This window comes from Loxodonta africana, chromosome 3 (assembly GCF_030014295.1).
Source record: "Loxodonta africana isolate mLoxAfr1 chromosome 3, mLoxAfr1.hap2, whole genome shotgun sequence".
In the NCBI taxonomy this organism is placed as follows: Eukaryota; Metazoa; Chordata; class Mammalia; order Proboscidea; family Elephantidae; genus Loxodonta; species Loxodonta africana.
In genome coordinates, this window is record NC_087344.1 from 161,172,499 (window position 1) to 161,188,861 (window position 16,363).

Sequence of the window (16,363 nt, forward strand, 5' to 3'; positions counted from 1 at the left end):
TGACTATAGGATATCATCCAAAGCAAAGATTTTTTGGAGGAGGAAACTCTTTGGAAATCTCTAAGCCTACCTAGAGTTTCAGAACTATGCAGATCACATTTTCCCATTTGGTGGCAATGAGTACATAAAAGCAGCTCTTTTATTTAGGAGCACAACTCTAAATGAATTTAAAAGCATGGACTTTGGAGTTGGGTAGCCCTAGATGTGAACGCCAACTCTTCCACTTCCTAGCTTTATAATCTTGGGACAAATTTCTTAAATCTTTCCGAGCTCAGTTTATCTTTAAAATGGAGAGATTATCTTCAACCTCAGAAGGTTTTATGAAGATTAAATGTGAATCACTGTTTTAATAAATGGTAATTATTACCCAGCTAGATCAGACCAGCTGTCTCTAATCACTCTTCTGAATGACTTTTATCTGCTGAAAGGCTCTCCTTACGCTTTTTGGTTCCTGTGTGTTTGCGGGTAGAAGGGAGTAGTTAAAGCATTTCCAATTCTGAAGCTTTCCACTTAAGTCTGATGTTTTTCTCCTTTTGCCCACCTTTGTTGATTTGGTGGATTCACTTGGATGCCAAATGATTAAGCAGCTGACTTCTTAGGCCCGGGTTTTAATTGTAGCCTGCACTGACCTCCAGCCAACTCTTTACCTCTAGGGCAGGGCTGGACAAACACAATGGCCTGTTTTCTTGAAACACAGCCAATGCCAGATTGTCTTTGGTTGCTTTCTTACTACAACAGCATAGTTGAGTGGTTGTAATACAGCCTAAAATATTTAATCCCTGGACCTTTAAGGAAGTTTGCTGACCCCTAATATAGGGGAAAGGAGCTCATTAGTTTGTGGGAGGCATTATCAGAACAAAGAAAGGAGTTGGGATGCCAAATAAATTTATCTGCCCTGTTTTTGCCTCTGCCTGGCTAGCTCCTTAATTCCTGGGTGAGTATGGGGCAGAAATACTTCTGGCTGTTAGGCTTACATTGTGAACTTAAGAAGATAATCTGGTGGGTAACATTTAGCAACCCATAGTGCTTAAAAATCTCCATGCTTAGAGTAATGGGATTGTAAATGATAGTAGTATTTTGTAAATTCATAAATACAGTTTAAAGGTGTTCATTAATTAGGCAGGTTCTAGTGAGCTATTGTGTTCTCATGGTAGTAGTTAGCATTCAGGATTTTTTCAAGGAACTTAATCTACTTTTAGCAACTATATTTTATAAACATATTAGCAAAGACTATTGTGAAATATTTGTACCTGTTTCTCCTCACAGGGGATATGAAAGGTGAGGTATATCCATTTGGCATAGTTGGGATGGCCAACAAAGGGGATTGCCTGCAGAAAGGGGAGAGTGTCAAGTTCCAGTTGTGTGTCCTGGGCCAGAATGCACAGACTATGGCCTACAACATCACACCCCTGCGTAGGGCCACAGTGGAGTGTGTGAAAGATCAGGTAAGTGGCAGTATCTTTGGATCTAAATTTGATCTTTTTATGAGTTACCGGATTTTTGCCAAGTAGTAATAAAATCCTGAAATTTTTGCAGCCAAGTGGGAGCTATCAACATTCATTTGGTTTTTATTTCTACTTTACCCTTTTTTAATAATGGAGGTAGCTTATAAAAAATACATGAAGACCAAAAATTAAGTGACTGTTAGCAAAGAGAAAGTAAGAGTGCTGTTAATAACTGGCATTACGGGATAGGGAAAATAAATCTGGAGTGAGATTTCCAGAATACAAAGACTACAAGGTTTTTAGTGCTTTAGCTCAGAGCTTTTGCATATGACACGAAAAAAGAAACCATAAGTAGAGGTGCTCATAAAATAAACTGAGAGCAAACAAAACTATCCCCAGTACTGATACCTGTGAGAATTTTCTCTGTGAGTCCTCAGGATTTTTTTCAACACACACACACAAAAAAGTACAGTGAATATAACATTTTGTATGTGTAGTTATTTCTTACAATGTTAGAGCCCAGTTTAATAATTCTAAATAAAAACATTTTCAAATAATATCTCCCTGGCGATTTTGATTCGTTAAAATACTTAGTTCGTAATATATGAAGGAGTAAGCCCAAACCAACCCAGTGCTGAAGGAGTAAAGCCATCTTAAAGTCTTTGTTTCCTTCATTAATATAGTGAGTGCTAGTGATTTGAAAGAAAATTTCTTCCTTGGCAAGTTTTGCAGCCCTTGTTATATGTTACCCTTTGAAGAGCACCACCATAAGCTACCCCAGGCAGCTGAACTTAGAGTATCGGCATTAATGCCACCCCCCCATTCTAGTTTTAGTCAAGTGTTGTGCTTCATTCAATGTGAGGTGTTTTCCCCCCCTGTGATATATCCTTTTTTTAGCTACTTTATCTAATTTCAGTTTGGCTTCATTAACTATGAAGTAGGAGATAGCAAGAAGCTCTTTTTCCATGTGAAAGAAGTTCAGGATGGTGTTGAGCTACAGGCAGGAGATGAGGTGGAATTCTCAGTGATTCTTAATCAGCGTACTGGCAAATGCAGCGCCTGTAATGTTTGGCGAGTCTGGTGAGTTTTTATTTTTGTTGGATCAGTAACCACCCTTAAGTGTTCTCTGCTACCACATTTCTTTCTTTTCCTTCATTGTCTTCCTTCCCTACCACCCCTCCCACCTCTGCAGACTGGTGATTTCTTGATACTTCCTATGTCTTTTTTACTTGGAGTCTTTATTATCTAACCTTTAGTATCATAAACTTGTCCCAGTGGAACATTATTTGGGCACTTGCTATATGCTAGATCTTTTTTTAAAAAAAAAAAAAAACTGTGGAACCTGTCACTGTTCTGCCTAGCTCCTTTTCTTAAGCCATTTCTAGGTTATATTCTGCTTAAAATTCTAATTTATAGCTGAGAAGTCCTGACTCATATACTTAAAAAAAAAAAAGTAACATTGTTACCATGGGAAGAGCTCGGAATCCTTGGAAATATTTCTTCATATTTAACTTTCTAAAGGATTTTCATACCCACTTGTTTTTTTCGTCTGTGGAACTGATCTTTCTGGTTTTAGGCAAGTCTAGGAATAACTCTCAACCAAATGATTCTTCAGCTCCTACGCAGTAATAAACTGAGGGAAAAAAAAATACAAACTTGTCTGTTCTGTCTTGCTAGCTGGCTAGGTGAAACAAGAGTGCCCTTGTTAAAAACAAGTCATTTGGGTAATTAGGTAGAAAACACTCTTCTGCAAGTATTTGGTTTTTTCCCACCAAGTGTTGCTGCTTCTGACCTCTCGACTTTATTACAGCGAAGGCCCCAAGACTGTTGCAGCTCCAAGACCTGATCGGTTGGTCAATCGCTTGAAGAACATCACCCTGGATGATGCCAGTGCTCCTCGCCTAATGGTTCTTCGTCAGCCAAGGGGACCAGATAACTCAATGGTATGAGAAATAACCAGCCCTGGGGGAGGCCAACTGACAGACCAGCAGATTGTCGAGGTCTTATTTCAGCATAGATGAGAGAACTTAATGAAGCAAAGGACTTCAGTATTGCATCTGTATGTTGGTTGAGCCCCTAATATAATGGTTGCTCACATTGCTTGCTTTTCCTGATAGTTTGAGCAGTTTCGATAATGGGGCCAAAAGGATTACTGTAGATTTTCTCCTCTAGGAAAAAATTTGTAGTCGTTAAGATGGTTAAAAATAATGCTTTCGTACATCATTTTGGAATTGTGAAGGTAATGTGATTGCCATGTACCCAGGTCATTAATTGTAATTTTATTTCTTCACAGGGATTTGGTGCCGAAAGAAAGATCCGTCAAGCTGGTGTCATTGACTAATCACATCCACAAAGCACATCATTAATCCACTATGATCAAGTTGGGGGGATTTTGGTGAAGGGTTCTGAATATCTCCCTCTTCATCCCTCCCAAAATCTGGAATACTTATTCTATTGAGCTATTACACCAGTTTTAACACCTTCCTCGTGTTATGTTTAAAAAATAAATAAATTTAAGAAAACCATTTTAAAATTATGCACAGTTGCAGCCTGGAAAACTTAAGGTGGCGCCTTATAGTATCAATTTTAGGAGCTTTATTTGGTGCATTTAACGCAACTGGTAATTGCAAAATCCACTTCGCCTGTGTAATTGGTAAATATAGACTGTTATCTTGCTGGCCCTGTGAAATTCTGCACTTGATATTTAGTGTCTACCTTCATTACTTCTGGCAAGATGTTCTGCCTTAGCACTCGGTTGCATTCTATTCCTTTTCTTTCCTGTTCATTATGCTTTAAATCTGAGGACCGTATGAGGGTAGGTTATATTACCTTTTAAATTAAAATTACAGAAATTTATATAGGCAAACCATTTCCTTAAGTTGATGGCCAAATGTTAAAATGTTATTTTTCATATCATTTATAATCTTGTCACAGTCCACTTAACAGTTTGGTTAGATTTCAGTGAAAATTATCTTCCAGAGTAGTCTTTTCTTTTTCCTGGGATGGGGGGTAACTTTACTACAATTAGTATGTATGGTGCAGAATTTCATGCAAATGAGGTGTGCCAGCAGAGAGATAATTTAAACGTATTTAAACAAAGAAAGGAGGAATGCACAAACTTGCTGCTGCTTAGATCACTGCAGCTTCTAGGACCCAGTTTCTTTTACTGATTCAAAACAAAACAAAAAAAATAAAAAAGTTGTGCCTGAAATGAATCTTGTTTTTTTTTTTTTTTTTTTTTTTAATAAGTAGCCACCTGGTGCCTGTGTCCTTGTAAAATACAGGCACTGGACTTGGTGTAGCTTCTGTTCGACCTTATATCACGGGAATGGATTGGTCTGATTTCTTGGCCCGCATCTTGAATTGGCCACATACAGGGTCCCTGGCCAGTGGACTGAAAGCTTTGCCTAAGATGACAAGGGTCAGCTCAGGGGGTGTGGGGGAGGGCGCTTTCTCTTCCCCGTTGTCGTTTGAGGTTTTGATCTTCTCTAGGTAAAGAGGCCATTTATCTTTGTAAACACAAAACATTTTTGCTTTCTCCAGTTTCTGTTAATGGCGAAAGAATGGAAGCGAAATAAAGTTTTACTGATTTTTGAGAACAACATGAGCACCCAGAGCTTTCATTATCGAAACGTCCAGTGCGGGAGGGGCGGGTATGGGTGGGGCTTGCCGCGTGACTACCCGGTCGGAGGCCCACGTGGCCGGGGCGGGGACTTGGGCGCCCTGGGCGCCGACTGATTGCGTAGCGGGCGGGGCCGGAAGTGCCGCTCCCTGGTGGGGGCTGTTCATGGCGGTTCCGGGGTCTCCAACATTTTTCCAGCTTGTGGTCCTGAATCTGTCCGAAGCGGAGGCAGTAGAGCTTGAGGTAAGGCTTGGGAGTGTGTGGGGTTCGGCTTTTGAGCATAGAGACACCTTATTGTGGACAGGGATCGAGCGGAATCAGCGATCTGGAGACAAAGGCCCTGGGCGGGGGTCCTTGGTTTTGATCCCTGCGTGAGGAGTTCTTTGGAGACAGCGGGGAGGGGGGAGATTGAAAAAAGGGGAGCGGCCTGGAGGCCGCCTCCCGGAGCTAGGAAGGCTTGCGAGGGGGAGTAGGAAGGAAGGGGGTTTCCTTTACCTTAGGCTGAGGGCGGGGCCCAAGGACTGTTGAAAAATAGACGAGGGTGGGGGTAGCTAAAGGACTAGAATCCAAGATTCTGAGGCCCAGACCAACCTGCAAGTGATTTTGCTTTCCTGAATCACTTCAAGTATCAACTGGAGGGTCACGTGTATGGAACCCATGCATTTCCATGTCTGGTTTTAGTAACTACTGATTTTTTTGGTTGGATTATAAAAAGCTTTGAAGTGCTGTAGATGGGGCTCACCAATTAACCCTAATTGCTCCTTTCCCCCAGGTTCTTGCTGGTGTGAAATGACTGAGTACAAACTGGTGGTGGTTGGAGCAGGTGGTGTTGGGAAAAGTGCACTGACAATCCAGCTAATCCAGAACCATTTTGTAGATGAGTATGATCCCACCATAGAGGTGAGGCCCAGTAGTAATCTGTTGGCTCCAGCTTTCATTTTTAGATTTACCTTTTTACCAATTAAAGGAATAAGTAGGCTAGAAAATAAAAAGTTAATTTGTATGTTCATTCAGTAACACAGTATGTAAAGCATTCCACGTTTGTAGAGTTCATTTCTATTACTTGCTGAAAATTTTCTCAAAAGTTTACAGTATTTAACAGCTCTGAAAAGTGTTGCAAATTCAAGGTTGAACACATTCAGCTTCTTCAGATATGACAGCTCTGTCAAATAGAAACAAAGGCCTAGGTAGAGGTACTGTCTGTCTGATTATATGGCAGGTTAGAGATGGAGGATTCGGAGATCTATCTAGTTCAAGTGTCTGAGACAGAGTTGGAGTAAAAAGAACATAAGATTTTGAGTCACTATATTTATATCTAGGATTCTGGTCCCTGTTTGCTGCTTATTTAGTTATGTGAGCAAGCCACTTAACCTCATTGAGCCTCATTTTCTTTACCTTTTAAATTACCATATATTTTTCTATAACACAGGGATGTTGTGAAGATCAAATAAGGTCATATGCTTAAATTATTCGTGAATGGTAACACTGACCAGTTGCCGGCAAGTCAATTCAGACTCATGGCAACCCCATGGGAAGTACTGCATAAATAGTACTTATTCTGAAGATTTTATTGTTACTCATGGAGTTCGTGCTGTGAGTTGGCTTCTATAAGCTTAAACTGGCTTCTTTTAAATAAAAGGTTTTATGATTTTATTTAATTAAAAAATAGCTAATTGTAGAGATTGTTTTCTATATTTTATTTATTTCATTGTTTTGATTATTTACTTGTACTTGTTGTCTACATCCTGGCCTCCCTAACACCCAGCTATGAGAGTTTAATTAATGCAAACTGGTAATGGAACTCAAACATAGCCACTTAAAAATTGCTTATGATCGTTCATCACATCTTTATTTCAGCCCTAACAGCTTCAGTACCGATAGTTAGAACCTTTTAAAATTTTTATGAAGGTGTAATTTATGTACAGTAAAATACATACTTTTACTGTAAAACCTTGTCTACAATTCAGTGGGAAACCCTGGTGGTGTAGAGGTTAAGTGCTAGGGCTGCTAACCAAAAGGTCAGCAGTTCAAATCCACCAGGTGCTCCTTGGAAACTCTGTGGGGCAGTTCTGCTCTGTCCTATAGGGTTGTTAAGAGTTGGAATCCACTCAACGGCAACGGGTTTTTTACAACTCAGTGACTTTACTTTTGGATATACCTATGTAATCACTACCGAGATCAAAATATAGAACGTTTCCATTACCCTAGAGAGTTCTCCCATGCCCCTTTTCAATTGGTAACTTCTCTTTCCCCGCTAGGAAATAACTACTTGTCTGGCTTCTATTATTATAAATTTGTTTTGCCAAGAACCTGTCTTTATAATTTTTTTCATTTTCTCAGGACACTTAACTATCTTTCTTGCTTTGAGGAAGTTTTGATTAAGTGAATTCTGTGTTGCTTTGAAAGAGTAATACATGTTAGAGACCCATGATGAAGTCAGTTACAGTGGAATGATCAATGGGCCAGGAAACTAGGTCACATTCTGTTTTTGGAGCCAGATTTTTACGAAGTGTAATGATGCTACTTTCTTTGAACTGAATTCCCAGAATATAGGTAGTAAAATTTTCACCTTAAAGCCAATTGGAATTGTTTTTTGTTTGATCTATGCATGTCTGTCTTCTTAGGCAATTAATTTTTGTTTGGAACCTTGAGAAATTTGATTCTGGAATATTTTGCCAAGGTATAATCTGGCATGAGGAGAAAAAAGAAAAATTGGTATTAAAACTAGAAACAAATATTTTTGTATTTAGTCATAAATATTGTGTGTATGTAGTCAAAAATATAAATGATACTGTAATCAGGACCAGGTTATCATTGGAGGTGTGTTTACAATTTATAAAGTAGAATAAACAGCTCAGATAAGAGCGGTCCAGATTATACCTTAGTAAAAGACACCGTGAGCTTAATCTCTAGGCTCCTAACTGTAGTATGTAGATCCCTCTTTTGAATTACGCTGTTTTTTCATCTTTTCCAGGAACAGAGTGACCATTTTACCCTTTCTGCAGACATATAGGATTTGGGGTGTTGTGTTTTTTCCCCTAGGGTGACGTGAAGTGCCTTCTGTTTGTGATTATGTATTAGCGTTTGGAGGAGCAAACCAGATAAACAGAAATAATGGACTTGCGTATCAGGAGCTTATTTAACCTTGTCAGTAACATTGCTTTCCCTGTGGTTTTTAGTAAAAATTGAATGTCCCTATCTCCCCACCCGCTTCCTCCACAACCCCAGGATTCATACCGAAAACAGGTGGTTATAGATGGTGAAACCTGTCTGTTGGACATACTGGATACAGCTGGACAAGAGGAGTACAGTGCCATGAGAGACCAGTACATGAGGACAGGCGAAGGCTTCCTCTGTGTGTTTGCCATCAATAATAGCAAATCATTTGCAGATATTAACCTCTACAGGTACTAGGGGCATTATTTTTTCTGGAAGGATGATCTTTAAGTGTGTTCTGAAGCTTTCTGGGGGAATGAGCGTGCCACATTGGGGAAGATACAGCTTTGTTATGGGAAGAGCTGGTTTTAGGTTGCTTGGCATTGAGAATCAGGTTATTATTGAAAGTTAATACTGGAGATTCGTTTTATATGAATGCTGTTGCTAGAATATGTGATAATACATAAATAAAGCTTGCTAGTGGGAAAAGAGTCACAACTAGAGGTACTGTAATGAGAGATCATGAGGGGGTCTCAGAGAGGAAGACATCTCTGAGAAACATTTTTCTGTAATAGAAAAAGTGATAAATGGGGAGTGGATAAAAATGAAAGCAGGACAAAGGAACATAAAGATCGTCTTTCTCCATAGAACCATAAAGTTTCAAAACTAGAGTGTGTCTTAAAAATTTCTAGCACCACATTCTTATTTTACAGAATCAGAAACTAGAGTTCAGAAAGTGGTTTGTTAGGTTTTGGAGTTGTGATATTTACTAGTAGCAGAGCCAGGACCAAAACTTAGGGCTATTGTTTCTTAGCTCAGAGCTCTTTAGCAGAGTAACATAGTGCCTCAGAACGTGGCCTCTGCCTGGGTTGAAACTTGGCTGTATCATCTACTAACTATGTGACTTTTGGGAAGACTGCTAAATCTTTGTGCCTCAGTTTCTTTATCTGTAATGTAGAGATAATAGTACCTACCTCATAGAGTTTGTGAAGATTAAATGATTTAATGTACTTGTATATATATCACTCAGGAGAGTACCCATCGCATAGTAAATGCTCCGTAAGTGTTCTGTCTCCAGCCTTGACTCTTGGCTTATTCTCCATCCATATGAAGATGTCTGCTTACAGAAACAAACTGGCCCAAAACTGAATTCAGTGTTTTTTTTCTTCTAAACCTGCTCTACTTTCTATTTTCTCTCTCTGGACATAAAATATCCCACACTTGGCAAACACCCAATAAATATTTGTTGAATTGAATTCCTAGAAGTCATTTTTTTTCTTCCGTAAAAGACATTTATACAGTTTTCATTTTATACCCTAACTCAAACCAAAGATGACTTAAAGCATCTTGTAAAAATGTACAAAGTATAGAAGATAAATTTAATATAAAAAAGCTTAAGAAATAAGGTAAAGAGATTTTTTAAAAAATGGAGTTAGGAATGAGTTTATTCTGTAACTGTGCGCCATGAAGCTTCGTTGACCTTCTAGAGCCAGACTACAAATTTGGCAGCTCTTGTGAGAAGTGTCTCCGTGCTGAAAATAGATCCGTTGCTGAGAAGAAGCAGAATTATACCAAGACCAGAAGAAAATTTTCTGATGGATCTTCAAAGAGGGTTGTTTAATATAAAGAATAGTAGTAAACCTAACAGTGACACGGTCCAAGTTGATTACGCTTTCTTACAGTATCGCTTAACATAGCTTGCCGCCATCGCGCCAAAGCACATTACACTGCAGATACTTGGTGTAATGTGGTTCAGGTACATGACTGCATGTAATCCTGGAGTCTGGAGCTGTGCTGTGCAGTACAGTACCTGCAAACCATATGTGGCTATTGAAATTTACATTAATTAAAATGTAAAAAATCAGCTCCTCGGCCACACTAGCAGCTTTTCAAGTGCTCATGTGGCTAGAAGCTACCATATTTGACAAAACAGATACAGAATGTTTCATCACAAAAAGTTTTGTTGGACAGCGCTGTTCTAGAGAATCTACACGTGCTCTGGGGTATGACTGCCATGTCATTGAAGAGGATGCTAATCAATTGGAAATTCCAGATCTGTCAGTCCCCTTTTATTTAGAGCAGTTCTAGTGTTTGTATATTATATCTTGGACTTCCAGCTATAATTTTGTTTGATGAAAATGCTGGACACCCTTCTGGAGAAGTGGGTAGGCTGTTCTCTGTTAAATACTGTCACTTATTCTGAAGAGAACTTCTAAAAGTTACAGGCTGTGAGCTTTAGAGTATTTACTTCCAGACTTCAATCTAGACAGCAATTTTAAGTTGCCAGTTAAATCCAGGGCTACTTTTCTCTCTTTTTTTTTTTAAACTATCAGCCAGACTTGGATAGAATAGCCATCCACTTCCACTAGGAGGTGAACTGGCACTTGGCTTTCCCATGGCTATTGGATCAAGTCTAAACAATCTCCTTAGCTTACAAGATCTATAACTAGTGGGGGGAAAAAAAGTGAAACTCAATACTAGAAGCTAATAAGGTTAGGTAAAATTTTCCGGTTTCTCATTTGCCCTAACTGTTCATCCCTCCTGAAAGCTTGATTATTCTTACGTCCTGATAACATTCCTTTTTTTAGGGAGCAGATTAAACGAGTAAAAGACTCAGATGATGTACCTATGGTGCTGGTGGGAAACAAGTGTGATTTGCCAACAAGGACAGTTGACACAAAACAAGCGCATGAACTGGCTAAGAGTTATGGGATTCCGTTCATTGAAACCTCAGCCAAGACCAGACAGGTATCTTTCAGCATCAGGGCAAGGGTTTGTTTAAGGCAGAAAATTTTGATTGACTCTTTGCTAGAAATACAACGCACACTGTTTGTTCTTAGGAATTTCTAATAGTGTTCTGTTTACTTGAAGCCCAAAATGAACTTCTTATTCTGGTGTGCGTTTTTTACTTCCACATTAACATGCACAAATATTTCTACAGTGAATGCCCTTGGTTAAAAAATATTTATAAACATTAGTCCTTTCTCTTAACACCAATCATTGTTTTAGGGTTTAAGCCCTCCTGAATGGAATCTTCAGATTTCATAGTTCTCTATGGTCCAGATTACCCTTTCTCCTTTGCTTGATTTTTGTTTTTTGGCAGAATGTGCCATTCGTATATCAGTCTGTTCATGTGATTCAGTAGGATGCTAAATTTAGTGTCTGCCCTCTTATTCAGTTACCCTATTTTAACAGCTAAAGTTATTTAGAGGCAGCGAGCTTTACCTATTAATTTAATAGTTCAAATTTCCTATTAATTTAGCAATAGGAATTTAAAATCCACATGAAGAAGTACAAATGAGAGAACTTAAAACTTGGATTCTATCAGTGGAGCTGTCTTTATTATTTTCTTTCTTTTTTGCTTATTCTTTTATAGGGTGTTGAAGATGCCTTTTACACACTGGTAAGAGAAATACGTCAGTACCGAATGAAAAAACTCAACAGCAGCGATGATGGAACTCAAGGTTGTATGGGGCTGCCTTGTGTGGTGATGTAACAAGGTGAGCATTGCGGTCTCCTGACATAAGTCTCGTCAGTTAGTATCAGGCAGTTCGGAGGAGTGTGAACTGTTGTTTTGTCTACACCGCTATTTAAAAGGATGATCTCTGCTCACTTGTAACTGTTAAATAGTTTTGTTATGGCACCCTTTCTGAGAATAATGAGGCCTGAATTATTTTTAAAACATATATTCTACAAACATCTTTATATTTTTTATAATAAGAAATTAGAAGACATTGTTTATGAAATATATGTATCCCATATTCTTGGCCCTGGCCAGGAGTTTGAAGGATCACTACAAATTGAAAGTGGATGACAGTGACATGGTGTGTGTTCTTTTCTTATAGATACAGAGTTCTATCATCAGAAAAGAGCCACTTTCAAGGTAGGACAAATTTGGAAGCATATCATTGAGGTTGGATTTTTTAAAACTTGTTTTTCGTATACTCTTTTTGTGCCACTTGCACTTAAAGACTTCTGTCTGTATTTCAGCTGCACTGACACCTGGTCCTGACTTCCCTGGAGGAGAAGTATTCCTGTCGCTCTCTTCAGTCTCACAGAGAAGCTCCTGTATTTCCCCAACTCTCAGTAGATCAGTAAAATATCCTCTATTTGAGAAGTTCTCAGAATAACTACCTCCTCATGTGGTTGTCTGACCAGAGAAATGCACCTCTTGTTACTTGCCCAGTATTTTTCCTTCCTGGGTTCTCTTCCCTTACACACATACACCTCCACCACCCCAGGTTTTTCATCTGAAAAGCAATTCCTGCTCTGAAACAGAGAACCAAACTGTAGACGTAAAATTCTGTTGAAAACAGTGTCTTGTGCTCCAAAGTAGCAACTGCTGGTGATTTTTTTTTTTTTTTCCTTTTTACTGTTGAACTTGGAACTAGGTTGGTTTTTGGAGAAATGTCATAAATTACTATTTGCAGAGAATATAGCTAATGTTGCTGTTTGGTTGGTTTGTAATGTTATTGGCTACATTCTATAAACTGGCATCTACACTGTATTCATAAATACAAAAATGAATACTAACTTTTGAGTCTATCCTAGTCTTCTCGACTTTCATGTAATTAAATCCAACTCTCACAATCAAGTGCCTTTTTCCTAGAAGTGGTTCGTAGACTTCCTTCACAATACTTCAGTGGTGTAGATGTCTCAGAAACCATTGTATATGCAAATGAATGTCTGTGATCTCTCTACCTTTGAGGAAAAGATACACCTGTAATAGCAGATGCCATTGCTTACAGGTATGAGTTGGTTTTCTATTGGCCTGTTTTGGGGCTCTCCAAGGAGAAAAATGAAACTGGAAATAATTATGAATAACTTCACTTAATTTTTACCTAATTTTCACATTTTTTTGTAGGTTATTACCTATAAAATACATGTAATTTGTTTCTTATAGCTTACTGATAATCTAGTGTTCAATGAACTTCCACTGGTATTCAAATTTGGGTCATACCAGAGAGCTCTACATTTGCAGGTGTTCAAATATTGTAAAGATTTCTATTTAATAGCTATTATCAATGATTTCCAAGCCTCAAATACAGCATATTAACAGACATACTACATTTTGATTGTATATTGTGGTATCTTGATTATGTATATAATTATTGTCCTCAGTCCCTCCTCACTTCATCTTCTGCCCCTCATGCCATAGCAGTGGGGCTTTATTAATGATTTCAGTTGAGCAAAGCATGGTGCTGATAGACCAGGGTCACAGTTCGAAAACTTGAATGAGCCAGTTAGCAGCTCGCAGAGAGAAATTCTTCCACATTTGCACATTACACCAGTAACTCCAGCTAGTAGTTTTGCCAGATGCGTGCTGTTGGCTCTGCAAGGAAAGAAGTGTTCAGTCAGTTAACAATCCTTCACCGTGACTGAAAAACTTGGTATCCTAAGGAAGGCTGGTTTAGAAGGCTTTTTAAATAAAGTATTTAGACTTTTTTTAGCCACATGAAACTAAATTAAGCCAGTACATTTTCTCATTAAATATTTTTTTGAGAATGAGGTGCCTTGAAACCAAATTAAAAAGCTTTTCTTATACGTAATGTTTTTTGAAGGGTTTAAAACAGGATTTTTATTAGTCAGTGCATACCAGATAACCAGAGCTGGTGTGTTTGTTCAAGACAAGAAGTAGTCTTTCAACTGAAATTGTGGTTTGAGAAAGGAATAGCAAATATAATTCATTGTTAGTTACAACATTGGGAGACTCGGCTTTTCCATTTGCAGATAATACCCTGGTAATTCTAATGAAAAACAGACTTGGATAACTTTGATAAAAGAATAATTCCAAAATGTCACTATCTGTTCAGGTCTTCTAGTGTCGAAACACTCACTGAGGTCCTCCATCTTTTAGTATCCACATTACCTTGAAAGGAATTCACAAGTTCAGAAGAGCCATATACTGTGCCCATATAAACCTAGAGACTTGTGCTCCTTCATGCTACTTTGAGAGCTTTCATAGTGCTGTCATCACCTGTAAACAAGCTCTGCTGCTTTGTTTCTGCTCCTTTGAAGCATTGCTCTATAATTTTTCTGAGGCTAGGTTGGGGCTTATCACATCAACCAGTCATCTTCTAGAATTTTTTTTTAGCATCTGTGTGCCTGGCGGCATGACTCTTTTCCTAAGAAGTGTATTAAATTTAATGCTAAGTTAGGGAGAAAAGATAAAATTACTCACCTCAGGCTCTTGTGCCCACAGCCCTCCTACGTATCTGTAGTTTTCTTGGGTGTACTCTAAGCACAGAAGTATCTAAGTGGGGCCAAAATTGAGTCTTGAAAATGTTCTTATTCACTTCTTAAGAAGTTAAACTTGGGTGTGAGTTTTGGTACAATAGGGCAACAAGCTTACAGTTTTTTAAAAATGCTGAATAACTTCAGTTAGTGTGGTATAAAGTATGGTTTTTAGAATATGTTTGTGAGTCTGAAAGTAATTCTGAGTTACCTCAAAATCTGAAAGTTTTTTCCCCAAGTTAAGTGCCTGGCCAGCTGTCATAAATTATATATTCCTTTGTGTTTGTTTATATACTTTTTAAATGTTGCAAGTTGAAGAGTAAAAATGTCTAAAGGCTACCATGCATAATCTGTAAATTAATCTAAGTGCTGAATTTGCTCAAACAGCTTACTGTAGAATGCTACTGTAAAATATCATACTTAAGACTTTAGGAGTGTAATAGTAAAATTAGTCACAATTTTATTTTAATGGGCCCCTCCTTTAAAGTGCTGTGAATTTTTGTTTTGTTTTGACTTGAAAACAAGGACAGAGAAACACTTTAAAGAGCTGTTTTTCCCCCGTTCCAGAATAATCACATTTTGCTTTATATTTACCATCATAGACACTTAAGCTGGCAGCTACAACCCAGTACCAAAAAAAAAAAAAGGTGCATTCTGCTTCTTATAATTCATCTCAGCTATTTATAAGAAGCAAGGATAATTAATTAGGGAAAATATTTTATTTGGGTGATTTCTATAAATAAGAGACTAATTTTTGTGTATTATTTTTCATCCTTTCCAAGTTTCTTTAAGCAGTCTGACATGCCACAAAATTATTTTAAGATATTTGGTCTTTATGAGAATTGTTTTAAAAGTGTCTGTTTATCAGAATAGTTACAGATATATTTCAAAATATAACTGGTAACTTTAGAAAGCCTGAGTACTGACCTAAGAAACATTTGGGAACTATTCTGGAGGGGAGGGAGGGTTTCAATGGAAGTTTCATGACTTATATTTCTGTGCCATCAAGTATAGGTAAAAATATCAACTGTGTAATTCTGTTGTTTAAATGGAAACTTTGGCATCCTTGACCCCTAAATAAAAGGGCTGGTATTTTAAGTTGACTATTGTAAATTAATCCATCCTAATTTTTTTTTTTTTAATTTGGTTAAATACTTTTCTTGTTAAATGATTTTTAAAAAATAAAAACTGGAAGTTCTTTGCTTAGTCATAATTTTTTTTCTCTACTAAAGTGCCTTCAGTGAAAGTTAATATTAATTTCTGATTTTTAAATGTAACGTTTGAACGGGGTTAGAAGATCTCAGTTCTTCATTCTCTTTCAGTTTAAAATATGTCAAAGCTTACTTTAAACTATTACTTTGGGGGTGATTCATAGCTGTATGTCATAGTCTTACATATTAATATGAAGCACTTAGAACTGTCATTGGAAGTCTTTGTCCCATTTTTTGCATTACTGCATGACCTAGCAAACTTAGTACAGCTAGAGAAGCCTTGGTGTAGGAGCCAGAGAACCTGAGTTCCCGCTCTAATTGTACTACTCTGGCCTAGTTTCCTTATTTGCAAAATTTCCTGACCCCAATTATGGAGATATAATAGAATTATTTTAAACATAAACTTTTCCATCTAACTCTGGAATACTGTGATTATGGGTAACTTTGTTTATTCTACTGAAGACCAAAGACCTAACGAACAATTTTTTCAGTTTTTTTCATTAAAAAAGAGGGGAGGGGCATCAGTAATATTTGGCTGAATAGGACTACTACAAATATTTTTTCTAAATAGGACTACCTCAAATAGTGTTTATAAATAGGTTGTAAAATGTATATGGAAAAGAAACAATGTGGACTTGTTATATCTATAACAGATTTTCCCCTTAAATTTATCACCTAGGCTTCATATCAGATAT

At 37.7% G+C, this 16,363-nt stretch overlaps 2 protein-coding genes across 7 annotated transcripts in view; both read left to right on the forward strand.

The window, feature by feature from the left end:
• The window catches only part of CSDE1 (cold shock domain containing E1), a 41,721-nt gene extending 36,674 nt beyond the window's left edge, over positions 1-5,047 (forward strand). For 5 of the 6 annotated variants that reach the window (XM_010589592.3, XM_010589593.3, XM_064282386.1 and 2 more), the window contains 4 exons: positions 1,267-1,445; positions 2,362-2,525; positions 3,256-3,388; positions 3,739-5,047. In XM_010589592.3, the coding sequence (XP_010587894.1) occupies positions 1,267-1,445; positions 2,362-2,525; positions 3,256-3,388; positions 3,739-3,786 (524 nt within the window). In that variant the 3' untranslated portion in view covers positions 3,787-5,047. Of the gene's footprint in view, positions 1-1,266; positions 1,446-2,361; positions 2,530-3,255; positions 3,389-3,738 lie in introns of those variants that run through there. The other variant, XM_023547495.1, reaches the window with a different exon arrangement.
• Positions 5,048-5,180: 133 nt separating this feature from the next.
• NRAS (NRAS proto-oncogene, GTPase) lies at positions 5,181-15,655 on the forward strand. The gene is made up of 7 exons (XM_003409600.4): positions 5,181-5,310; positions 5,840-5,967; positions 8,296-8,474; positions 10,812-10,971; positions 11,600-11,723; positions 12,069-12,106; positions 12,214-15,655. The coding sequence occupies exons 2-5, from the start codon at positions 5,857-5,859 to the stop codon at positions 11,717-11,719; spliced, it is 570 nt and encodes a 189-aa protein (XP_003409648.1). The 5' UTR covers positions 5,181-5,310; positions 5,840-5,856; the 3' UTR covers positions 11,720-11,723; positions 12,069-12,106; positions 12,214-15,655.
• Positions 15,656-16,363: the final 708 nt, after the last annotated feature.

Coding starts and splice junctions, on each gene's coding strand:
- NRAS (XM_003409600.4), top strand. CDS start 5,857: ATGACTGAGTACAAACTGGTGGTGGTTGGAGCAGGTGGTGTTGGGAAA. Junction 5,968..8,295: donor AGTATGATCCCACCATAGAG/GTGAGGCCCAGT, acceptor CCACAACCCCAG/GATTCATACCGAAAACAGGT. Junction 10,972..11,599: donor CCTCAGCCAAGACCAGACAG/GTATCTTTCAGC, acceptor ATTCTTTTATAG/GGTGTTGAAGATGCCTTTTA.